Source organism: Aegilops tauschii, chromosome 5 (genome assembly GCF_002575655.3).
Source record: "Aegilops tauschii subsp. strangulata cultivar AL8/78 chromosome 5, Aet v6.0, whole genome shotgun sequence".
NCBI classification, from domain to species: domain Eukaryota; kingdom Viridiplantae; phylum Streptophyta; class Magnoliopsida; order Poales; family Poaceae; genus Aegilops; species Aegilops tauschii.
The window spans coordinates 571225691-571251487 of record NC_053039.3 but is presented as its reverse complement, the minus strand read 5'-3'; the positions used below and the strand labels follow the sequence as shown (position 1 = coordinate 571251487).

Here is a 25797-nt window from a genome sequence, read left to right as displayed (position 1 = left end):
ATGTGTACAACTGCAGGTTTTATAAGCATAGACTGCGGTCTTCCAGGGCAAACAGGCTACGTGGATAACACCACCACGTACGCTATCCTACACCACGAACGCCGGATTCATCGACACCGATGCCGGCGTAAACCACAACATTTCCGCTTAATACATTACTCCCTCTATTAGACAAGGTAGAGATAATTATCTGTTTAAACTCCTTTCTTCCTAAATACTCTTTCTCTCTCGATCTCATGTACCTGGACGAATCCTTGCGATAGTTCGATGCTTGTACGCCACGGCAGGCTTTGCCCTCTATCATTATAAACCACCCGCAGCCATACGGGGTAGACACGCTTCCACTATATCTTACATGGTCATTGAAGAATAATAATGAAACTTCTATATATTGATAATTGGGGGTACAAGAGATATATAAAGGCCTAAGTCACAAACCGACTTAGCCTGGGTTTCCTAAACCGAGCCGCTTTTATCAACTTGTATTACAAGTCTAACATATAATCTAACATCCCCCCGCAGTCTCAACTTGGGGTTCAACAACGTTGAGACTGAAACGAATGTCGATAAATGGCGCAGTCCCGAGAGCCTTGGTGAAGATATCAACAAATTGTGCTGTAGTGGGAACATGAAGAACACGGACTTGCCCCAAAGCAACTTTTTCTCAAACGAAGTGGATGTCAATTTCAATGTGCTTGGTACGCCAGTGTTGCACGGGACTGCTGGACATGTAGATAGCCGAAACATTATCACAATAAATAATGGTTGCTTGATGAATGGGACGATGCAGCTCCGAGAGCAATTGGCGTAGCCAAACTGTTTCAGCAACGGTGTGAGCGACCGCCCGATACTCAGCTTCAGCAGACGATCTTGAGACTGTAACCTGTCGTTTTGAAGACCAAGAAACCAAATTATTATCAAGAAAAACACAGTATCCGGACGTGGATCGACGAGTGTCTGGGCAACCAGCCCAGTCGGCATCGGAGTATGTTGTCAAAGTAGTTGGAGAGGAAGAATTGATGTGAAGACCATGGTCGAGAGTACCTTTAAGACAACGAAGGATCCGTTTGATATGATTGTGATGAGGAACACGAGGATCATGCATGTAAAGGCAAGCTTGTTGGACAGCATAGGAAAGTTCAGGGCGTGTGAGGGTGAGATATACTGGAGAGCTCCAGTGAGACTGCGATAAAGTGTGGGATCGGAAAAGTGCTCACCATCAGAAGATAGTTTGAAGGTGGTGTCAACGGGTGTGCGAGAAGGTTGGCAATCTTGCATGCCCGGCTTGGAGAGGAGATCAAGAATATACTGACGTTGAGAGAGAAATAATCCTTTAGAATCACGTGTGATAGAAATGCCAAGAAAATGATGGAGAATACCAAGGTCAGTCATAGAAAATTCTTTGTTGAGAAGAGTAATGATGTGATGGAGAAAAGGCTCTGAAGAGGCTGTAAGAACAATGTCACCAACATATAAAAGTAAATATGAAGTGTGAGAATTTTGGTGAAAGACAAAGAGAGAGGAATCGGAGAGAGAGGGAACAAAACCGATGGTTTGAATAAAACTTGAGAATCGTTGAAACAATGCCCGAGGGGCTTGTTTAAGACCATATAGGGATTTTTGAAGAAGACAGACATGATTGGGAAGACTGGGATCCACAAAGCCAAGAGGTTGCTGACAGTAAACAGATTCATTGAGACTGCTATGAAGAAAAGCATTTTTTACATCAAGTTGATGAATGGGCCAAGAGGAAGGAACATCAATGCTAAGAACGGTGTGAATAGCGCTAGGTTTTACAACAGGAGAAAAAGTTTCATTGTAGTCGATGCCATGTTGCTGAGAAAAACCACGACAAACCCACCTTGCTTTGTAACGAGCCGTCGGAGTGAAATTTTTGGCGAAAAACCCATTTACCAGAACTATGTTTGCACCATGGGGACGAGGAACAAGTTGCCATGTGTTATTTTGAAGTAAAGATGTAAATTCATCTTTCATGGCAGCAGTCCATTGAGGATCAAGTAGGGCGGTTTGTAGGATTTGGGAATAGGAGAGATAGGAGATGTAGCAAGAAGACTAAGACGATCTTTGGGTTGGAGACGAAAACCCGACTTAGCACGAGTATGCATGACATGGCCGTTTGTGGGGGTTGGAGTAGGAACAGTATGTGGGGGTAAACAATGTGTGGAGGTGCCCGGCGCAGCGGAAGAATCGGACACGGGGAAGTTTGCTCCCGTGGCAGCGTTTTCAGAAAAATCTACCGTGGCAGCGTTTTCAGAAAAGTCTGCCGTGGCAGCGTTTTCAGGGAAGTCTGCCGTGGCAGTGTTTTCAGAAAAGTCAGCCGTGGCAGCGTTTTTTGTTATTTCATGTGTCGCGGTAGGAGATGGGTTGGGTGCTGGTGCGAGTTGGCAGGGGAAGGTGTGGCACCCCGGCTCAGAGAAACCGGAACGCTCTGTATTCCAGCCCAGAGATCGAGGAAAAGTCTCTGGAATACGACACTGCTTGACATAGAACAAATCAGCTCTTATTACAAGAATAATAATACAAAGGTCTGATGTTACAAAGGTTCATATCAGCACGGCGACACTACGCCTGCGATACCACAGTTGCTCTATGCTAGCAGCGGAACAACTCGTAGCAACGGAAATCTTCTAGCAGCGGAACAACGACGAAGGTAGTGAACTCCACTCCGCAGGGACTCTGGTTGGGACACGATCTAGCTCGCATGAACCGAACCACGATAAGCAATCAAGCAATCATGACATCACCTGCAATCTGGCATGACACGCCAGGTCAGTACATTGAATGTACTTGCAAGCTCACAACAACGAAAAACATCAAGGCAAGACAACAACATAGCATTAAGCAGGTTAATTAAATTAACAGCTACCATAATGAAGCAACTAATAACCACAATATGAACTACTAGAATACTGATAAGCCATCATCTCAGATCTCAAGTACCACATGAACCATCTCACACTTGGCTAACCGGCCAAGCAATATACCATCTCGATCACCTCGTGATCAAAATAAAACGGTGATCACTCACGGATCACAAATGGAACCACACCGGGTTCAACGGGTTACCTCGTAACCGAACGGTGATCACTCACGGATCACAAACGGAACCACACCGAGTTCAACGGGTTACCTCGTAACCGAACGGTGATCATTCACAGATCACAAACGGAACATCCACATGATCACCTCGTGTCCACATCACAAACTGAATGATCCTTCTCAAGATCATCCCAACATCATCATCATCATCCTGCCAAACTGTTACAACTCACAATATCAACATATACATCACCTATAAGTCATTCCGTCATGTGAGTGTTGATCAAACGGTGTGACCTAGTACGAACTTATGCTCATGAACGAGGACGCGGCTATCGATAGATTAAACACACACACTCTGCAGAGGTAGCGCACTTTATGCACACCATAGAACCCATGGCCTCGCACTCCCATTCAGGTGGACCAACGGAGGCCCGACAAAACCGATCTACTGCCATGACACTCTCCCGGCCACTCCGACTAACTCCCCACTGGGCTAAGTCAAGGGTGGCCCCGTGTCTACCCCAGACACCAACGACCACCGTCGTGGCAAAACGGACACCTCGTGGCAAAACGGCCACCTCGTGGCAAAACGGTCCCAAATGGGGACAAGAGATCTCAATACCAACTACGGGCACACAAGGTTATGTCTGCTTACCGGGCCAGGGTACCGCGCGCCCATAACCTTCCCTCATTGGAGGCACCGGCGAGAGGCACGACAATAGCATCGCATTAGGGCCTTCCCATAAAAGGCAAATTTGGTTGCACTGGAAAAGCCCGGTTCGGTGGCACCTGACCAACTTAATGACGGAATTTAACCCGCCAAAATATAACTGTGATAACTATTACTCCGATATCAACTATCAAACTATAACCAAGTCATATCAATATCCCACAAATAATCCGAGCATAATATCATCATCTCAAAATACTCCAAGGGTAGCACAACACTACTGTCATGATGAATCGGAAAACAATAATCCTACTACTCCAATAACAAGAATAAAGCTATTCGGCTAAGATCCACATGTAAACATCATCTCCGAAAATAATACTCCAAGCAACAGAACATCAACTAGCATCATGAAAATGATCATACTAACCACTAATAATCCAAAGGCAGCATGACATCCAAAGTAATACTCCAAAATATAATAACAGATATCAACATGAAAGTAATCATAATACCAGCCACTAATACTCCAATAGCAACATGGTACTCATCAACTTCAAGTATAACTCCTAGTAATCCAAACAATAGCATGGCAACAGCATGATCAAAGTAATACTCCGAGAAAATGCCATGCACAAAGTCATGTAGCTAAGCAATATTTTAAACAGGTTCAAATAGATTAAACCGTGTCACTGCATTACAGTGATGCAAATGGAGGATGTGGCTTGCCTGGGGTGGAAAAAATCACCGGGAGAAAGTGCGAGAAGCTCGCGGAAAGAAACGCCGAAAATCGTTCTCTCTCGGCGGGGGCTGATTAAAGGTAATGGCAAAATGGTCATTTTCAGAATGTCAAAACATGGTGAAAATGATTCCATCAGAACGGGCTCGACGAAACGAAGAAGTGGGCTTTGGATTCACCTGATTTGGAGCTACGGGTAAAAAGATATGAACGTTTGACTGCCAGGGACCCATCTGCAATTAAAATATTTTCAAACAGGGCCTGGACAGAAACACAGAACGCGCACTCGAGGAAATACGCTTTCGATGGATGAAAGCGTACACAGGCAAAACCGTGTCCACTTATCCATGTCAGCAGGGGGCGAGCGCGGGCCTAGTCTCGCTGACACGCGGGGCCCGCGGCCCAGCGGGCAGGGAGGGGGTCGTGGCTTGGGTCGCTGATGCCTGGGGCCCGCGGGGTCCATGCTGCTGGTCACCTCCCTCCTCCCGCGCCGCTCCTTCTTCTCCGACGACGCGTTGAGGCAGAGGCGAGGCCGGCCACCCCGACGACGATAGGCGGCGGCACGGTCCACCATTCGGGGCGCCCGACCTACTGGCATGATCAGCAGGACGAGGCGGTCCCCTTCAGGTAGATCACGGCCCCCGAAGAGCTTGGGAGAGCACGGGAAGCCGGCTGCTTCGGACGCCGGTGAACTTGGTGCTACGGGGCTCGAGCGGAGAAGGGGAACAGCGAGGGAGCTCCGCCAGGGGCAGGTATACGTGCCTTGGTGGAGGAGGAAGTGGGAGAGGGACTCGGGCTTGAGAAAATCGAGGAGCGTGGCCGCGGCGGCCATGGTGGTCAATCACGGCGAGGAGAGGCTCCAGGGCTCGGGCAAGGCATTGGGGAGGACTAGAGGAGGTGCAGGAGGCCAATGGTGAGCTCGGAGGGATCGGGGAAGGCCTTATATAGGCGGGGGAGGGGGTGCCGCGCTGGCACCATCGCGGACGCATGTCCGGCGCCGCAGACGCGTGCCCCCGCTCGCGAGCTCGAAGGTAGGCGACGGAGGATGCACAGGGGGAGTCTCACGGGGGCAGAGAGGGCCAAGGGAGCGCAGGGAGGAAGACGACGGCGACGAACCGAGCCAAAACGCCACTGTACGTCCGCGGGCACGCGGCGGTTTGCGTCGGTGAGGAAGCTGCCGGAGGGGAAGAGGGGTCCATGGGAACGGTGACGATGAGATGCAGCCACTGGACATGCTCACAAGCTCTAAGACGACAAGGGGAAGTGGTGCCAAAGCACAAACGGTGCTCTGGACATGCCACAATGCACAGAGCGCGTAAACGTGCATGCCAGCAGCGCGGTCACCACACGACATGGCACGGGGAGGGCTGTAGAGGATGGGAAACTATGTCTGGGAGCTAGTCCTTCCAGGGTGGATCATTTATGAGGCATTGGCTCGATCTGGGGTGCTATGGTTAAATGGTAACTAAGCTCTAAAGTTTACTGCAGTAAACTTGGCCGAGCACTGCTGATCAACAGGAACTTGATTGGGGTCAATTTTTTTAGTTGTCTGGGAGGTTTATCTATCGAAGGACTACAGTCCTGGAGGTTTTGAGGGGATTTAAACCAAGATTTAATATAGTTGCTTTGCACCTGTCAAATCTAGTCAGAAACTAAATTTGGATGATGCACTCACCTGGAGAAGCAACTTGGGCTAATATTGGGCAAATATTATTATTTGGACATATGAAGATGCTGTAAAAAGCTCATGTCAAATGGACAAGCCAAAATGACACTTGCTTCACAAACATCTTTTCTGTCCAGAAACTTGGAATAATTTTGGTGATCAAATGGATCAATGAAATGATGCCAAATTGGGTGGAGAGATGTTTTATGGCTATAAGAATGATCTGGTAATTTATCAGGATTTTTGAAGCAATATAAAATACACTTGCTTCACAACCTGAAAATATTGCCAGAATCAAAGATTTGCTCCTGTGCTCACATAGATGATTGGATGGGGCTGCAAATGGGTGGAGGGGGTTAATATGTGCACATTAAGGCGTGTGCAAAAGTTCAACTCATTTGGATACTCCTAGCTAGTACTTCCTTCACAAAGCCTTCTGTTTGACAGAAACTTTGAAAATTCACTGAGGAAGATTGGTTAGGCAAATAAAGTTGAACTTGTGCATGGGGCAATTATTTGAACATATAAGAATGCCCAAAAAGGTTGGGAGCCACTAGGAGAAATATAAATGACACTTCCTTCACAAAGTGCCATTTAGGGCAGAATAGAAAAAGGAATATTGGGGAATTATTTTTCAACTGGCCAAGGAAATGTTTGGGCATATTTGAGCTATATATGACCCAAAGGAATTATGAGTATTATTTTGGGAATTGTTGGATGGACAAAAATATAGGTTGCTTCACAACCTAGGGCAGATAGGGTTATTCCTTTAATAGAAAAAGGAATATTACCTAGAAAAGAATTTTAGGGTTTGGCCAAGGAGTGAAGTGACATGATCTTGGCAAGGTATTTTGAGAATGAGCAGCCACTTGGGAGGGGGGAATGAGGATTATTTCCCAGGTGGCAAGGCCACAGAACCACTCCAAAAAGAAAAACAGAGCAAAAACCAAATAAATCAAAAGAAAACGAAAGGGCCAAAATCCAGGCTGTTACAGAAGGTGTGGCGACAATGGGGCTGTATAGGAGAGGATTTAGCGTGTGAGAGGGAGAGGGAGGAGTGACTGGTGTTGCAGGTTGGGTAGATGATCTAGAAGAGAAGGGAAACACAGTTTCGTCGTAAGTGACATGGCGGGAGATGTGGACATGACCAGTAGTGAGATCAAGACAACGATATCCTTTGTGTTCATCGGAGTATCCGAGAAAAACGCAGGGAATAGATTGGGGGGGGCAATTTGTGAGGAGAGGTGGCGTGGATGTTTGGAACACAGAGACAGCAAACACGCGGAACTCGGTGTAGTTTGGATGGCTGAGAAAAAGAGAGTAAAAAGGAGTGGTTTTTGGAATGACAGAAGAAGGTCGGATGTTGAGAAGATAGGTGGCTGTGCGGAGGGTCTCTGCCCAAAACTTTGGTGGCATTGATGACTGTATGAGGAGATTGCGAATAATGTCATTGGGTGTGCGGAGAGAACGGTCGGCCTTGCCATTTTGAGATGTGTAGGGACAGGAGAAACAAAGAAGAATTCCATGTTGAAGAAAGAAATTTCTATTTTTAAAATTGTCGAATTCGCGGCCATTATCACATTGAAGAAACCGAATCGGTAGAAGGAAGTGGGTAGAAACATATTGTTTAAAGTTAAGAAAAATAGTATGAACATCGGATTTGTTGCGTAGAGGGAAAGTCCAAACAAAATGAGAATAATCATCTAATATAACAAGATAGTATTGAAAACCCGAAATACTAGTATGAGGAGACGTCCATATATCACAATGTAATAGATTGAAAGGAAAAGTGCTAGAAGAACTAGAGAAGCTAAAGGGAAGGCGCACATGTTTGCCTTGCTGACATGACTCACACATCGAGGGAGCATGATGATCTTTATTACATGGAAGAGCACATTCAGTAAGTAGAGATGACGTGGTGGATGCATTGGGGCGGCCGAGTCGCTGGTGCCAAAGGTGGACGGAGGCCATCATGGATGAGGGTGGACTTGCGGAAGGGGCTCCATTGATAGAATAGAGGTCTCTGGAGGTATTGAAGCGAGCGATCTCCTCCTTGGTTTGAAGATCCTTCACAGATAAACTAAAGGGATCAAATTCTATTGATACAAGATTATCATAAGTGAATTTGCGCACAGATATTAAGTTTTTGATGAGAGCAGGAGCAACAAGGACATCTCGAAGTAAAAGAGGTTTTAGAGTGGATGGTAACTCAGTGTGACCGGTGCTATAGATGGGGATGGTGGAGCCATTGCCGAGAGTTATAGAAGAAAAAGGAGAGGAGGTGCAATTTGACAGCATAGTACTCGAATTAGACATGTGGCTAGAGGCTCCAGAATCAAAGATCCAGTCCATAACTGAGGTTCCTTGAGCAGCGAAGTGGTTCATGGCTCGCAAAAAAGCAGCTTGGTCCCAATGAGTGGTCGATGAAGCCAGTAGGGGTGGTGCAGTCGATGGCGGTGGCGGTCCATGCAGCTGGTGCGGCGTGATCGAGGACGGCTACAGCAGAGGCTGCGGATGGTTGAGGCCGCTGTTGTCGATGAAGTAGGGCTCCGGGGTGCTGTAGTAGTGCGTTGGAGTAGCATGATACACCTGCGTCGGAGGACGGGAGCCCAGGAGGCCAGGAGATCCCATGTGTGGGCGCATGCCCGGCATCTAGGAGCCGGAGTACGCAAGAGGGGCACCGATTGGAGAGGGGGCAGTCCAGGGCATCGGCCAGGCCTGGACGAGTCCTGTCCAAGGGTCATGTGGAGGACGCCATGCTGGGGGCGCTGGTGGCGGTGCAATGTTGGGAGGAGGCGCTGGTGGAGTCGGGGGCCGCGACGGCGACGGCGATGGCGGCCTATAGATTGGATTTTTGCCTCATAGTTCGGACATGGGCGCCAGCCGGGAGGCGGCTGGATTGGAGGCGTCGGCGGCGTGGCAGGTGCAGGAGGCGGGTGCCGTGGAGTGGCGACGAAGACTTGAGGACGCGACTCCTTGTTGTTGACGGCGCGATCGGCCCATTGAAGCATGGAGCGCACCTCGGCGAAGGACGGGGCCGGCCGCATTGGGGATAAATGACGCCTGTTTTTTGAAGCGTTCGCCGAGGCCGACGAGGAGAACGTTAATGAGTTGCCAGTCGTCGATGGGGTCCCCAAGCTCACGGAGTTCGTCCACAGTGGACTTGAGACACTGGCAGTAGACGCTGACTAGAGAATCGCCTTGAACGGTGTTGAGGAGCTCGGTGTGGATGGTGTTGACGCGGGCGTCGATGTTGTCCTGGAAGAGTTGACGTAGAGCCACCCAAAGGTCGGCGGTGTTAGTGGCATCACGAAAGACGAGGTTGAAGATCTCCGTGGAGACACGCTGATAAATCCAGTGGATGATGGCGAGGTCGTCCTTGACCCATCGAGGATCAAAGGGCCGGGCAATGGAGCCGGGGGTGACGTGATCCAGAAGATTGCAGTGGCCGAGGTGAACTTAAAAAGATGATGCCAATGATAATAGTTGTGCTTTGGAAGATCTAAAGTAATGGGGATGAACGGGCTAACATCGGAGATGGTGTCGGCAGAGTTGATGGTGGTGGGTAGGGTTGGAGCTAGAGAGAGGGTGGAAGAGGAGGCATTGGTCGCAATAGAGGCGGCCTTTGCTTTGGCGGCGACGAGAGCAGCCCGGCGTTCGAAGAAGCCGGGCGGCGGCAGCGGCGGCGGCGTGGGAGGCGCAGCCATGCCCTAGGAACGACTAATCTGATACCATGAACAATAATAATGAAACTTGTGTATATTGATAATTGGGGGTACAAGAGATATATAAAGGCCTAAGTCACAAACTGACTTAGCCTAGGTTTCCTAAACTGAGCCGCTTTTATCAACTTGTATTACATGTCTAACATATAATCTAATAGTCATCAGAGCCCTTCCTCTTGTACATCTAGCCTAACCCGAGATAGATCGATCTAGTTGACCGAGAGAGAGAGAGAAAAGGAGAGAAGTCGCCGAGAGAAAAGCCATGGCAGGCACCGCCGCCAACACCGCTGCATAAACCTCCCCCTCAACCGCCAACTCCTTAGTTAACTCCACCATGCGTGCCCTCTCCACCCAATCAGCCGAACTCACCTATGGATCCTGTTCCACTTCTAGCAGCAATATCTCTCTCGGCCAACCTCCATCAGAGGAGCCCACGAGGACGAACTTCCCCCTCTGGAAGGCCATCATGCTACCCCAAATTAAGGGAGCACAGATGGACCACTTCCTGGACGCCGCAAGCCTGGCGCCTCCTCCTACCCTCACCGTCACCAAAGATGGGAAAGAGGAACAGATCTTCAACTATGCCCGCACGATCTGGTACGCACAACAACAGCAACTACAAGGTTATCTAATGGCCTCTCTCTCTCATGAGGTTCTTGCCCAGGTGATGACTCTCCAGACGCTGGCCGAAGTATGGGCGGTGATCCACGCCACCTTCGCTGCTCAAACACAAGCGCAAGAAATCAACAACAGGATTGAGCTTGCTAATCTCCATAAGGGGAACTCCACTATGGCGGAGTATCTAACCAAGATCAAGGCGCTGGCGGATGATATCACCACCATCAGTGCACCGCTCACCGATCGGGAGATGACCTCCTATGTCTTAAAGGGACTGGACCTCGAGTACAACTCCGTGGTGTTAGCCCTTCAAGCCCGCGTCAAGGCCATCACCACCCCGGAACTCCACAGCCAGCTCCTTAGCTTCGAGGCACGCGTCAATCTTCTGCAAGGTATGCACCACCGCCAGTCATCTGTGAACAACGCTTCTCATGGGCGCGGCAATGGTGGTCGCGGCCGTGGTCACTGATACGTCTCCAACGTATCTATAATTTTTGATTGTTCCATGCTATTATATTACCCGTTTTGGATGTTTATGGGCTTTACTTTACACGTTTATATCATTTTTGGGACTAACCTACTAACCGGAGGCCCAGCCCGTATTGCTGTTTTTTTTGCCTATTTCAGTGTTTCGAATAAAAGGAATATCAAACGGAGTCCAAACGGAATGAAACCTTTGGGAGCGATATTTTTGGAACAAACGTAATCCAGAGGACTTGGAGTGGAAGTCAAGAAACAACCGAGGCAACCACGAGGGTGCCCGGCGCGCCCCCTAGGGCTGGGCGCACCCCCACCCTCGTGGGCCCCTCGGGCGTCCACCGACCTACTTCTTCCTCCTATATATACCCATGTACCCCGAAAACATCAGAAGCGACCACGAAAAACTATTTCCACCACCATAACCTTTTGTATCTGCGAGATCCCATCTTGGAGCCTTCGTCGGCGCTCCGCCGGAGGGGGAATTGATCATGGAGGGCCTCTACATCATCTCCTAGGCCTCTCGGATGAGTTGTGAGTAGTTTACCACAGACCTTCAGGTCCATAGTTATTAGCTAGATGGCTTCTTCTCTCTCTTTGAATCTCAATACAAAGTTCTCCTCGATCTTCTTGGAGATCTATTCAATATAACTCCTTTTGCGGTGTGTTTGTCGAGATCCGATGAATTGTGGTTTTATGATCAAGTTTATCTATGAGAAATATTTGAATCTCCTCTGAATTCTTTTATGTGTGATTAAGTTATCTTTGCAAGTCTCTTCGAATTATCAGTTTGGTTTGGCCTACTAGATTGATCTTTCTTGCAATGGGAGAAGTGCTTAGCTTTGGGTTCAATCTTCCGGTGTCCTTTCCCAGTGACAGCAGGGGAAGCAAGGAACGTATTGTATTGTTGCCATCGAGGATAAAAAGATGGGGTTTATATCATATTGCATGAGTTTATCCCTCTACATCATGTCATCTTTCTCAATGCATTACTCTGTTGTTTATGAACTTAATACTCTAGATGCATGCTGGATAGCGGTCGATGTGTGGAGTAATAGTAGTAGATGCAGGCAGGAGTCGGTCTACTTGTCACGGACGTGATGCCTATATACATGATCATGCCTAGATAATCTCATAATTATTCGCTTTTTTTATCAATTGCTCGACAGTAATTTGTTCACCCACCGTAATACTTATGCTATCTTGAGAGAAGCCACTAGTGAAACCTATGGCCCCCGGGTCTATCTCTTATCATATAAGCTTTCAATCTACTTTTATTTGCATCTTTACTTTTCCAATCTATATCATAAAATACCAAAAATATATTTATCTTATAATATTATCTCTATCAGATCTCACTTTCGCAAGTGGCCTTGAAGGGATTGACAACCCCTTTATTGCGTTGGTTGCGAGTTCTTGTTTGTTTGTGTAGGTGCGTGGGACTTTTGAGGAGCCTCCTACTGGATTGATACCTTGGTTCTCAAAAACTGAGGGAAATACTTACGCTACTATTGCTGCATCACCCTTTCCTCTTCAAGGAAAACCAACGCAAGCTCAAGATGTAGCAAGAAGTATTTCTGGCGCCGTTGCCGGGGAGGTCTTCGCTCAAGTCAAAAAATACCAAGTACCCATCACAAACTCAACTCCCTCGCACTTACATTATTTGCCATTTGCCTCTCGTTTTCCTCTCCCCCACTTCACCCTTGCCGTTTTATTCGCCCTCTCTTTCCCAATCTCCTCTCTCTTTCGCTTGTCTTTTATTTGCTCATCATTATGGCTAGTCCTCCTATCCTCGTTATTACTCCCGAACATGAAATTATTAATTTTAAGCAAAGGGAGGGAGAAAACCTAAAAGATGCTTGGCATAGAATTTGCAATGCTCAAAATAGATCTACTAGGAAGCTATCTACTTCCGTTCTTCTTCGCAATTTTTATGTAGGCATTACTCCTTGGAATAGATGCATTCTTGATACAATTACCGGAGGGAATTTTTTGGATAGCCACACCTTTGATGCTTATAATGCTATGTTAGATTTGTTTGGTCCTCCTCCTCTCTTGGTAAATGGGACTATTTTGACTCTAGAACATGTGATTCAAAGGCTTGAAAATAAAGTTGCCACTGTTGAGTTAATTGAAAATCTAGATAAAAAGATTCATAACCAAATTACCCAATATGGATCTAGGGTTGGAGTTACTTTGAATTTTTTTAAAGAGAAAGAACCTATAGTTAATGAAAGAATAGATTTAGATTCTACGAGAATCGGTAAACTTGAGGATATTATTACCAACTTAGGGTCGGCCTTTTCATCCGTGAAAAATACTCCAAATCCTCCTAACAAAACTACCAAATTTATTTATATTCCTAAAAATAAGGGTGAATCTTCTTTTAAGGGAAATGCGGATCTCAAATCAATAAGTGTTCATCCCAATTGTCTCTCTATCATTAAGGAACCTTTTGCTACAAATGAATTTCTTGAATTTTTGCCTAAGGGCTTAATCATTGCTAAAAAGGGAGAAACCCCTAAAGATTATAAGTGCTCTATTGAGGAATTAGATGCCAAAGATGGCACTACTTAGATCTATCCTCGCTTTTATGCCTAGCTTGGGGCGTTAAACAATAGCGCTAGTTGGGAGGCAACCCAATTTTATTTATGTTTTTTTATTTTTGCTTCTGTTTAGTAATAAATTTTTCATCTATCTTCTGTTTATATGTGTTTTCATGTTTTCATTAGTGTTTGTGCCAAGTAGAACCTATAGGATAACCTATGGTGATAGTTAATTTGATTCTGCTGAAAAACAGAAACTTTGCGCGCACGAAAATAATTTTAGTAATTCACAGAAACGTGTTTCTTCATTGATTCTTTTTGCTGTAAATCAATAGACAAATTTCCCAGAACTTCCTATTTTGGTAGGATTTTTAGAGTTCCAGAAGTATTCAAGATTTACAGATTTCTACAGACTGTTCTGTTTTTGACAGATTCTGCTTTTCGTGTGTTGTTTGCTTATTTTGATGCATCTGTGGCTAGTATGTAGGGGTATGAACCATAGAGAAGTTGGAATACAGTAGATTTAATACCAATATAAATAAAGAATGAGTTCATTACAGTATCTTATGTGGTGGTTTTTCTTTCTTGCACGAATGGAGCTTATGAGATTTCCTGTTGAGTTTTGTGTTGTGAAGTTTTCAAGTTTTGGGTAAAGATTTGATGGACTATGGAATAAGGAGTGGCAAGAGCCTAAGCTTGGGGATGCCCATGGAACCCCAATATATTCAAGGATAACCAAAAGCCTAAGCTTGGGGATGCCCCGGAAGGCATCCCCTCTTTCGTCTTCGTCTATCGGTAACTTTACTTGGAGCTATATTTTTATTCGCCACATGATATGTGTTTTGCTTGGAGCATCTTGTATGATATTAGTCTTTGTTTTTTATTTTACCACAATCATCCTTGCTGTACACCACTTTTGGGAGAAGCCCACTTGATTAGAATTTATTAGAATACGCTATGTGCTTCACTTATATCTTTTGAGCTAGATAGTTTTTGCTCTAGTGCTTCACTTATATCTTTTAGAGCACGGCGGTGGCTTAATTTTGAAGAAATTTTTTACCTCTCATGCTTCACTTATATTATTTTGGGAGTCTCTTAGAACAGCATGGTAATTGCTATGGTTATAAAATTGGTCCTAGAATGATGGGCATCCAAGTTGGGTATAATAAAAACTATCATAGAAAGTGAATTGGATGCTATGATCAATTTGATGCTTGATAATTGTTTTGAGATATTAGGATGGTGATATTAGAGTCATGCTAGTTGGGTGATTATGCATTTAAAGAATACTTGTGTTGAAGTTTGTGATTCCCGTAGCATGCACGTATGGTGAACCGCTTTGTGATGAAGTTGGAGCACAATTTTATTTATTGATTGTCTTCCTTATGAGTGGCGGTCGGGGACGAGAGATGGTCTTTTCCTACCAATCTATCCCCCTAGGAGCATGCGTGTAGTACTTTGTTTTTGATAACTTGTAGATTTTTGCAATAAGTATATGAGTTCTTTATGACTAATGTTGAGTCCATGGATTATACGCACTCTCACCCTTCCACCATTGCTAGCCTCTCTTGTGTCGCGCAACTTTCGCCGGTACCATACACCCACCATATACCTTCCTCAAAACAGCCACCATACCTACCTATTATGGCATTTCCATAGCCATTCCGAGATATATTGCCATGCAACTTTCCATCGTTCCGTTTACTATGACACGCTCCATCACTGTCATACTGCTCTTTGCATGATCATGTAGTTGACATCGTATTTGTGGCAAGGCCACCTTCATATTTTTCATACATGTCACTCTTGATTCATTGCATATCCCGGTACACCGCCGGAGGCATTCATATAGAGTCATATTTTGTTTAAGTATTGAGTTGTAAGTAAATAAAAGTGTGATGATCTTCATTATTAGAGCATTGTCCCAGTGAGGAAAGGATGATGGAGACTATGATTCCCCCACAAGTCGGGATGAGACTTCATGATAGAGAGTCTCCTATGTTGTCACTTTTATTTACTAGTGGGAATTTTTCATTATAGAACTTGGCTTGTATATTCCAATGATGGGCTTCCTCAAAGTGCCCTAGGTCTTCGTGAGCAAGCGAGTTGGATGCACACCCACTTAGTTTCTTTTATTGAGCTTTCATACATTTATAGCTCTAGTGCATCCGTTGCATGGCAATCCCTACTCACTCACATTGATATCTATTAATGGGCATCTCCATAGCCCATTGATACGCCTAGTTGATGTGAGACTATCTTCTCCTTTTTGTCTTCTCCACAACCACCATTCTATTCCACATATAGTGCTATGTCCATGGCTCACGCTCATGTATTGCGTGAAAGTTGAAAAAGTTTGAGATTACTAAAGTATGAAACAATTGCTTGGCTTGTCATCGGGGTTGTGCATGATTAAATACTTTGTGTGATGAAGATAGAGCAACAGCCAGACTATATGATTTTGTAGGGATAACTTTCTTTGGCCATGTTATTTTGAGAAGACATGATTACTATGATTAGTATGCTTGAAGTATTACTATTTCTTATGTCAATATGAACTTTTATTTTGAATCATTTGGATCTGAACATTCATGCCACAATAAAGAAAATTACATTGAGAATTATGCTAGGTAGCATTCCACATCAAAAATTCTGTTTTTATCATTTACCTACTCGAGGACGAGCAGGAATTAAGCTTGGGGATGCTTGATACGTCTCCAACGTATCTATAATTTTTTATTGTTCCATGTTATTATATTACCCGTTTTGGATGTTTATGGGCTTTACTTTACACATTTATATCATTTTTGGGACTAACCTACTAACCGGAGGCCAAGCCCGTATTGCTGTTTTTTTGTGCCAATTTCAGTGTTTCGAAGAAAAGGAATATCAAACGGAGTCCAAACGGAATGAAACCTTTGGGAGCGATCTTTTTGGAACAAACGTGATCCAGAGGACTTGGAGTGGAAGTCAAGAAACAACCGAGGCAGCCACGAGGGTGCCCGGCGCGCCCCCCACCCTCGTGGGCCCCCCGGGCGTCCACCGACCTACTTCTTCCTCCTATATATACCCATGTACCCCGAAAACATCAGAAGCGACCACGAAAAACTATCTCCACCGCCGTAACCTTCTGTATCCGCGAGATCCCATCTTGGAGCCTTCGCCGGCGCTCCGCCGGAGGGGCAATCGATCACGGAGGGCCTCTACATCGTCTCCTAGGCCTCTCCGATGAGTTGTGAGTAGTTTACCACAGACCTTCGGGTCCATAGTTATTAGCTAGATGGCTTCTTCTCTCTCTTTGAATCTCAATACAAAGTTCTCCTCGATCTTCTTGGAGATCTATTCGATGTAACTCCTTTTGCGGTGTGTTGGTCGAGATCTGATGAATTGTGGGTTTATGATCAAGTTTATCTATGAGAAATATTTGAATCTCCTCTGAATTCTTGTATGTGTGATTAAGTTATCTTTGCAAGTCTCTTCGAATTATAAGTTTTCTTTGGCCTACTAGATTGATCTTTCTTGCAATGGGAGAAGTGCTTAGCTTTGGGTTCAATCTTGCGGTGTCCTTTCCCAGTGACAGTAGGGGCAGCAAGGCACGTATTATATTGTTGCCATCAAGGATAAAAAGATGGGGTTTATATCATATTGCATGAGTTTATCCCTCTACATCATGTCATCTTTCTTAATGCGTTACTCTGTTCTTTCTGAACTTAATACTCTAGATGCATGCTGGATAGCGGTCGATGTGTGGAGTAATAGTAGTAGATGCAGGCAGGAGTCGGTCTACTTGTCACGGACATGGTGCCTATATACATGATCATGCCTAGATAATCTCATAATTATTCGCTTTTCTATCAATTGCTCGACAGTAATTTGTTCACCCATCGTAATACTTATACTATCTTGAGAGAAGCCACTAGTGAAACCTATGGCCCCCGGGTCTATCTCTTATTATATACGCTTTAAATCTACTTTTATTTGCATCTTTACTTTTCCGGTCTATACCATTAAATACCAAAAATATATTTATCTTATCATATTATCTCCATCAGATCTCACTTTCGCAAGTGGCCTTGAAGGGATTGACAACCCTTTATTGCGTTGGTAGCGAGTTCTTGTTTGTTTGTGTAGGTGCGTGGGACTTTTGAGGAGCCTCCTACTGGATTGATACCTTGGTTCTCAAAAACTGAGGGAAATACTTACGCTACTATTGCTGCATCACCCTTTCCTCTTCAAGGAAAACCAACGCAAGCTGAAGACGTAGCAGTCACCAAGGCCGTGGTCGTGGCGGCGGTCATGTCGGGCGCAACAACAACCAGGGTCCACCCCGCTCTGGTGGTGGTGAACATGGGGGTGGCTACAACAACAACAACATCCACGGCTCCTCCAACTCTCGTCGAACCAGGTGCCAGCTTTGCAAGAAACCGGGCCACGAAATCATTGACTGTTGGCACCGGTATGACGAGGACCACGTGCTTGATGCACATCATGCAGCCGCTGCCATCCGGGAGCAAGGAGGAGGTGATGGTGATATGGTCTGGTATGCGATCTCCGGTGCTACGGACCATGTCACAAACGAGCTAAAAAAGCTTGCTCTTCACGAAAGATATCATGGCAATGATCAGATTCACACCGCAAGCGGTGGAGGTATGGAAATTCGTCACATTGGTCAAGCTTCTATTAATTCCCCTAGCCTTAAACATGATCTACTTTTAAAAGATGTGCTTCATGTTCCTCAAGCCGACAAAAATCTAGCATCTATGTCTCGTTTAACTTCCGACAATAATGTTTTCTTTGAGACTCATCCCACAAATTTTTTTATAAAGGATCGGGCAACAAGGGAGCTCATTCATCACGGTAGATGCATTGAGGACTTTACCCCATCACATCAAGAGTCTTTAGTCGCAAGCATCATCGTCAAGCTTATTCCGCCATCAAGCCCTCACTAGCGAGGTGGCATCAAAGATTAGGATATCCCTCGTCAATAGTAGTCAAGCAAATAGTCAATAAAGACAATCTTTCATTGTCAAGTAGTTCAAATTATGAGTCTGTGTGTGAAGCTTGTCAATGTGCCAAGAGTCACCAACTTCCCTATCCTATTTCAAATAGTGTGTCTCATGCTCCTTTGGAGATTATTTTTAGTGATGTATGGGGTCATGCAAGAGATTCTTTTGGAAGAAACAAAAAATACTATGTCAGTTTTATCGATGATTATAGAAAGATTACTTGGATATATTTGTTTAAATTCAAATCTGAAGTTTTCTCTATTTTCCAAGAATTTCAAAAACTTGTTGAGAGATAGTTCGACAGAAAAATTCTTGCAGTCCAAAGTGACTGGGGAGGAGAGTATGAGAAACTCAACTCTTTCTTTCGGAACGTAGGCATTGTTCATCATGTGTCTTGTCCCATGCACATCAACTGTCTCCCTAGTAGAGTCATTGGCAACACCACTCCATTAGAAAGATAGTTTCATCAAAAACCAGACTACAACTCTCTCAAAATCTTTGGGTGTGCATGTTACCTAAACTTGCATCCATACAATCGCCACAAACTCGAGTTTCGCTCCACTCAGTGTGTTTTTCTCCGATATAGTAATCTTCATAGAGGATATAAGTGTCTAGAGATTGCAATGGGTCGTATCTATATTTCTCGGGATGTCGTTTTTGATGAAACACTTTTTCCTTTTTCCAAACTTCACCCCAATGCTGGAGCTTTATTACGTGCTGAAATTTCCCTTCTTCCAGATTCTATGTCAAATCCTGATCATGGGTGTAAATTAACTAGAACTGATCATGTGCAAAAATCCATGGAAAATTTTGATTCTGGTGATACTTGTGCAGAAGCAGGGCATGATTTTATGTACGCAGATATTGCCAAATCAGGCGCTGGATCCCAGGAAGATGCTAGCTGCAGCCCTGTCAGCCGATCGACGTGATCCGAGGAGGATCTGCATGCAGGTGCGGGATCCCAGGCGCAGTCTGTCGCTGCATTCATTCCAGACGGATGGGTGACCGACAGCCCACCAAGTGCAGAGCCCACCAGCCGAAACGATGCGGGCGGGGTCGACTCGTCCGGCGCCACGAGTCCGCCTGATGGGCCCAGCGGAGCCCGTAGCGGGGCGTGCACGCCCGATCGCGTCTCAGGCGCCACTCGGAGCGATGCTCTTGGACGGGGGAGCCCGAGGCTGATTCCACCTACGGAATTAGATCCAGCGCTGGATGCTGCAACTGATTCGCCCGGTTCCTCTATGGAGGGATCTCCAGCTATAGAATCTGCCTCCCCTGGATCTTCTGTGATGAGGTCTATAGCAGCACGAACAGCAGCACCTGTGCTTCCTCTTCGACATACAAGATCTCAGTCAAGCATTATAAAGGAAAAAAGGTACACCGATGGTACGGTCAGGTATGATAAAATCAAGCATGCATTCTTTACTAGCACCGGTGAGCCAACTCATTTGCATGATGCCCTTGCTCATAAAGACTGGAAGAAGGCTATGGATAGCGAATATGATGCACTTGTTAAAAATAGAACTTGGCATTTAGTACCACTAAAAAAGGGTGACAATGTGATTGATTGTAAGTGGGTTTATAAAATCAAAAGAAAGGCTGATGGAAGCATAGACAGATATAAGGCTAGACTAGTTGCAAAGGTTTGGCATTGACTATGAGGATACTTTTAGTCCTGTTATTAAAGCATCTACTATTCAACTTGTTCTGTCTATTGCCATTTCTAGAGGATGGATTTTGCGACAGCTAGATGTTCAGAACGCGTTTCTTCATGGTGTTCTTGAGGAAGAAGTGTTCATGCAGCAGCCATGAGGATATGAAAACAAAAGCACACCACATTATGTGTACAAGTTGGATAAAGCTTTGTATGGGTTGAAACAGGCCCCAAGAGCCTGGTACTCAAGGTTGAACACACAGTTACAGAAGCTTGGGTTTACACCATCAAAGGCAGATACCTCATTATTCTTTTATAGTAAGAACAATATTACCATGTTTGTTCTTGTTTATGTTGATGATATAATTGTTTCTAGCTCAAATACAGATGCCACTACTTGTCTACTCAAGGATCTGAACTAGAGTTTGCCCTTAAGGACTTGGGAGATCTTCATTACTTTCTTGGAATCAAGGTCAAGAAGGTAAAAGATGGCATACTTCTTACACGAAAAAATATACCACGGATATTCTCAGAAGGGTAGGTATGGAAAAGTGTAAGTCTGTTAGTACACCCATCTCTACTTCAGAAAAACTTACTATTCAAACCGGAGAAGTACTTGGATCAGAGGATGCAATAAATTATAGAAGTGTTGTAGGTGCATTACAGTATCTGACCCTTACATGTCCTGATTTTTCCTACTCTGTGAACAAAGTATGTCAGTATTTACATGCTCCTACTACAGCTCATTGGACTACGGTAAAAAGGATTCTAAGGTATCTCAAATTACAGAGTGACTTGGACTTCAGATTGTCAAGTCTCCATCTCTTCTTGTATCTGCCTATTCTGATGCAGACTGGGCAGGGTGTGCTGATGACAGGAGGTCCACAGGTGGCTTCGTTGTGTTTCTGGGAACAAATCTTGTGTCGTGGAGTGCAAGAAAACATGCTACAGTCTCAAGGTCAAGTACTGAGGCAGAGTATAAAGCTTTAGCAAATGCTACAGCTGAAGTGATGTGGATCCAGACGTTGCTTCATGAACTTGGGATCAAAGTCCCACAAGCTGCAAGATTATGGTGAGACAACATTGGTGCAACCTATCTCTCAGCTAATCCTATTTTTCATGCACGTACAAAGCACATTGAGGTCAACTTCCATTTTGTCAGAGAAAGAGTGGCACATAAATTGCTTGATATTAGGTTTCACAATAAGCTGTAGTAGGAGCATGTAAATACTGACATACTTTGTTCACAGAGTAGGAAATATCAGGACGTGTAAAAGTCCGAACTGATGGAGGGAAGCAGACAATGTATTTCAACGAGTTGTAGTAGGAGCATATAAATACTGACATACTTTGTTCAATGAGCTGTAGTAGGAGCATGTAAATATCAGGACGTGTAAAAGTCCAATGAGCTGTAGTAGGAGCATGTAAATACTGACATACTTTGTTCACAGAGTAGGAAATATCAGGACGTGTAAAAGTCCGAACTGATGGAGGGAGGCAGGCAATATATTTCAACACCCCCCCTCACGTCTAGACTATTTTATTCCTTAGACGTCGGATCGATGTAGGCCGCAGAATCATTTTATTTAATACTGCGTTGGCAGGGTCTTGAACTCAAGACCTCTTGGCTCGGATACCATATTGAATTCATGCACCAGTCAACTCATCCAAAAATCCGAACTAATTGAGGAAGGCGGGCAATATATTTTAACACCCTCGACGCCCAAGAGCAGGTACAGCGTGCACAACTTCCCCAGTGGCAGGCGCAACTGCTACACTCTTAGCTCACTTGTGTTCGGAATCAAGTACCTTATCCGCAACAAGTTCTTGTACGCCAACTACGATGACCTCAACAGGCTGCCCATCAACGACCTCTACATGGGCGTTAACTTCTGGACAACAGTGAATTTCCGTTGAGCTCACTCCTGCTTCCCCCATGGCTCTCGCGACCCTGCGCCCCCGGCCGGCGGCTCCACACTGCTCTACTCCCTCCGGCAGCCATTTCTTCCGCCAAGACCAGATACGGGGTGCTCTCCGCATCCTCTCTCGGCTGCACTTCTTCTCCCTTCGGAGCTCTCGCTGTGCTGCCCATGGCGCTTGTTGGCGCGGCCCTAGCTAGCTCTCTCTCACAGCTGGACGGAGGTAGAAGAAAGAAGAACGAGAAGGCACAGCAGGATTTTGCCCGGCGCACGAACGCCGCCGGCCGCACGAACGGCCACTTAGTTTCTTTCCTGAGCACGAACTCAGCTGCAAAAAAAACCACCTGCCGATACACAGAGGCTAGCGAGCCTTTATACGTGCGCTCGTACGCACGCCACGCCACTCCATACGGCGCTCCCAGTCGCCCACATCCCACGTCCCACGCCATACCTGGCCTGCGCTCCCGTCGCGCCCGTACGCGGACGACGCGGCCACCAACAGCCCTGGACGCGTTCTCCTCCGGCTCCATCGGCAACAAGCTCACACACGCGCACGTACACGTGCTGCTACACACACGCAGCTACGGCCCTGACTATGCCCGGCTCGTCTGGCACCCGCACGCACGCGCGCCTGACTCGCCCTGGCCGAGCCACGGTTTATTTGTCTAACATTCACCCCCTAAGCCGTGGCTTAGAGGAGTCCGCCGTCTTCGACCCCGACGACGTCCGCCAGCAGCGCGCGCTCCGCCGCCGGTTCCCTCCGCAGCTGGGGGCAGTCGCGCTTGAAGTGCCCGCGCTCGCCGCACTTGTAACAGCGCCCGCGCCGATTGCCGCTGAAGCCCGACGCCTGGCTCCGCATGTCGTCGTCGTCCCGAGCTCCGCCGTGCCGACGCTCCCGCGCTGCCCACTGCGCCGCCGTCATGAGAAGCTTCTCCCCGCCGCGCTCGCCGCCGTCTTGTCCACGGCGCCGAACACGCTCGTCGAACGCGCGCAGCCGCCCGAGCGCCTCGTCGAACGCCATCGTCGTCACGTCGTGGAATTGCTCGATGCCGGCGACGACGGGGAAGAGGCGATCTGGCACCGTATCCAGCAACTTCTTGACAAGTGCTGCGTCGCCCAGCGTCTCCCCGAGGTTGGCGTACCTCGCCGCCATCGCCGCGAGCCTCCCGCCGTACACGTCGAGCTCCTCGCCATCCGCCATCTTCAGGCGGTCGAATTCGCCGCGCAGCGTCGCTAGCCTCGCCGCGCGGACCCGATCGGCGCCGACGAACCTCACCTTCAAGGAGTCCCATACCTCCTTGGCGGTGAGCTTCGTCGACACCTGCAGCAACACGTCCTCCGGTAGCGCTCCGAGCAGCAACGCGCGCGCCGTCTTGTCCTTCCGCGCGTTCACCGCCGCATCGCCCGGCGCCACCGCCTCCCACACGGTGTGCATGTCGAGGATGGCCTGCGCCTTGATCGCCCAGACGGTGTAGTTGTCCACCGTGAGCATCGGCATCGCCATCGACGCCGATCCGCCCGCGCCTCCGCCATGTGGGACGAGCGCCAAGGTCGCCGGTGATCGCCCGAACCGAAGCTCTGATACCAATTGTTGGCGCAGCCCTAGCTAGCTCTCTCTCACAGCTGGACGGAGGTAGAAGAAAGAAGAACGAGAAGGACACAGCAGGATTTTGCCCGGCGCACGAATGCCGCCGGCCGCACGAACGGCCACTTAGTTTCTTTCCTGAGCACGAACTCAGCTGCAAAAAAAACCACCTGCCGATACACAGAGGCTAGCGAGCCTTTATACATGCGCTCGTACGCACGCCACGCCGCTCCATACGGCGCTCCCAGTCGCCCACATCCCGCGTCCCACGCCATACCTGGCCTGCGCTCCCGTCGCGCCCGTACGCGGACGACGCGGCCACCAACAGCCCTGGACGCGTTCTCCTCCGGCTCCATCGGCAACAAGCTCACACACGCGCACGTACACGTGCTGCTACACACACGCAGCTACGGCCCTGACTATGCCCGGCTCGTCTGGCACCCGCACGCACGCGCGCCTGACTCGCCCTGGCCGAGCCACGGTTTATTTGTCTAACAGCGCTCGCGTCCGCGCCGTCAACTCCGGATCCGTCGACCGCCTCGGCTGCTACCGCCGCGCTCGCCGCGGCTGCTCTTGCCTCCCGCAAGGCAGCCCCAACCGCTGGTGGCCTTTTGGCCCGCGCTGGATGTCCCCCAAGGCCCGTTGGGGCTGCATCGAGCTCCCGGCCTCCCCCGGCCGACGTCGCCGCGAGGTCCAGCCTTCACGCTGTGTGCGCTGCACCAACCCCGTGTGACCCTGCCCAGATGGATGGTGGGCTTTGGGGCCAGCCGCCACCATTGCTTGGGCGTCCCTCGTCCACGACTCCTGTTAGCGCCGCACCGTCCACGACTCCTGTTGGCGCCACGCTGTCGTGCTCGACTGCTGTTGTCCTCATGCAGCCCCCGTCTCCTACCGGTGCCTCTTCGTCGTCCTCCACTCCTGCTAAAGCCGCATCATCTCCGACTCCTACATGCACTGCATCGGGTTTGGACACGGAGCCACCTATTTTGTGGAGCTCCCTTGCCGACAATGAAGAAGATGAGGATGACAATGAGCTGGCCCCGTGGATGCCACGTTCGGCTACCAAATCCTCCATTTCAGTTGCTCAGTTGGGCCTGGCGTCTGAGGTGGATACGTGCGGAGGTTGGCAGAAGGTGCTCTCGAGGGGCAGCATGCGACGCCCGATGTCGCCGGCCCCTGCATGGGCTCCCCGTCCGGTCCAGGCTTGGCTTCACGGTAGATGTTGCAGATGCCTCTATCCTGGACACCGTGCGACGGATTGTAGAGGTTCGTTTAGGTGTTCTTGGTGCCTGCAAAATGGTCATCAAGCGCGTGGGTGTTGCAATGTCTGGCGTCCCCTCAGCTTATTGGGAAGCGCTACTGCGTCGATGTTGCCCCGCCTCCCCGCCGGGCACCATCAAGCTCCAGCTCCTCGCAAGATCCAGATAGAAGCCTGGCTCCCCTCGAAGACGTCTTGTCATGATTCTTGGGCATCGATTGTTTCTGCTCTTGCTGGCTTTGTGGCATCGACGGATACGCTAGTGCGATCTGCCTTGGAGGGGCAGGTCGAGCTGCTGCACTCTGAGCTCCTTGGCATGGCTTCCTCCCGGCTTGAGAAGACGATTCAGCTTCTGCGCGATGTCGTTGACTCCATGCAGGGTTGGATGCTGCGGATGGGGAGCTTCTTGGAGCGAGCTGAGGCTGCATTGAACTGTCTCTTCGTGGCGCCACCTGTGTTGCAGACTGCTCATGTGTCGTGCCCTTTGGTTGTGCTTGATGTCAGCTTTGAGCTCGAGAGGGGAGCCGGGCTTCATTGCTGTTTCTCCCCTCGTGCAAGTACCAGCTCGTCGTTGCCATCCTTTGAGGGACCGGACACTGATGTGGCTATTACTCCGGTGCTGTAGATCATGCCTGAGCTTCGGGACCTGTGTGGGGCTCCGGTTTTGCCTCTGTCCGTCGAACAACTGAAGGTGGCCCCCCGGCGATCTCTATTGCGGATTTATTGCCTGCATCACCTCGGGAGTCCAGCCAAATACTTGATGCCGAGGAGTGTGGTGATTTGGATGTTGTTGTCTCTCGCTCGCCTAAGTCCATTGAGTGTCAAGCGTCAGGCAGCCTACCTCTCAGTGTCATGGAGCCTGGTCTTTCAG

General features: G+C 47.8%; 1 protein-coding gene and 1 pseudogene across 1 annotated transcript; one reads left to right on the top strand and one right to left on the bottom strand.

The window, feature by feature from the left end:
• The window catches only part of LOC120965078 (probable LRR receptor-like serine/threonine-protein kinase At4g29180), a 29257-nt pseudogene that overhangs the window by 310 nt on the left and 3150 nt on the right, over positions 1-25797 (top strand).
• Positions 22775-24024, bottom strand: LOC141022232 (uncharacterized). Its single transcript, XM_073498554.1, has 3 exons — positions 23946-24024; positions 23767-23822; positions 22775-23689 (listed from the first exon to the last, which is right to left on the bottom strand). Exons 1-3 carry the CDS (start codon positions 24022-24024, stop codon positions 22775-22777), a joined length of 1050 nt encoding a protein of 349 aa, XP_073354655.1.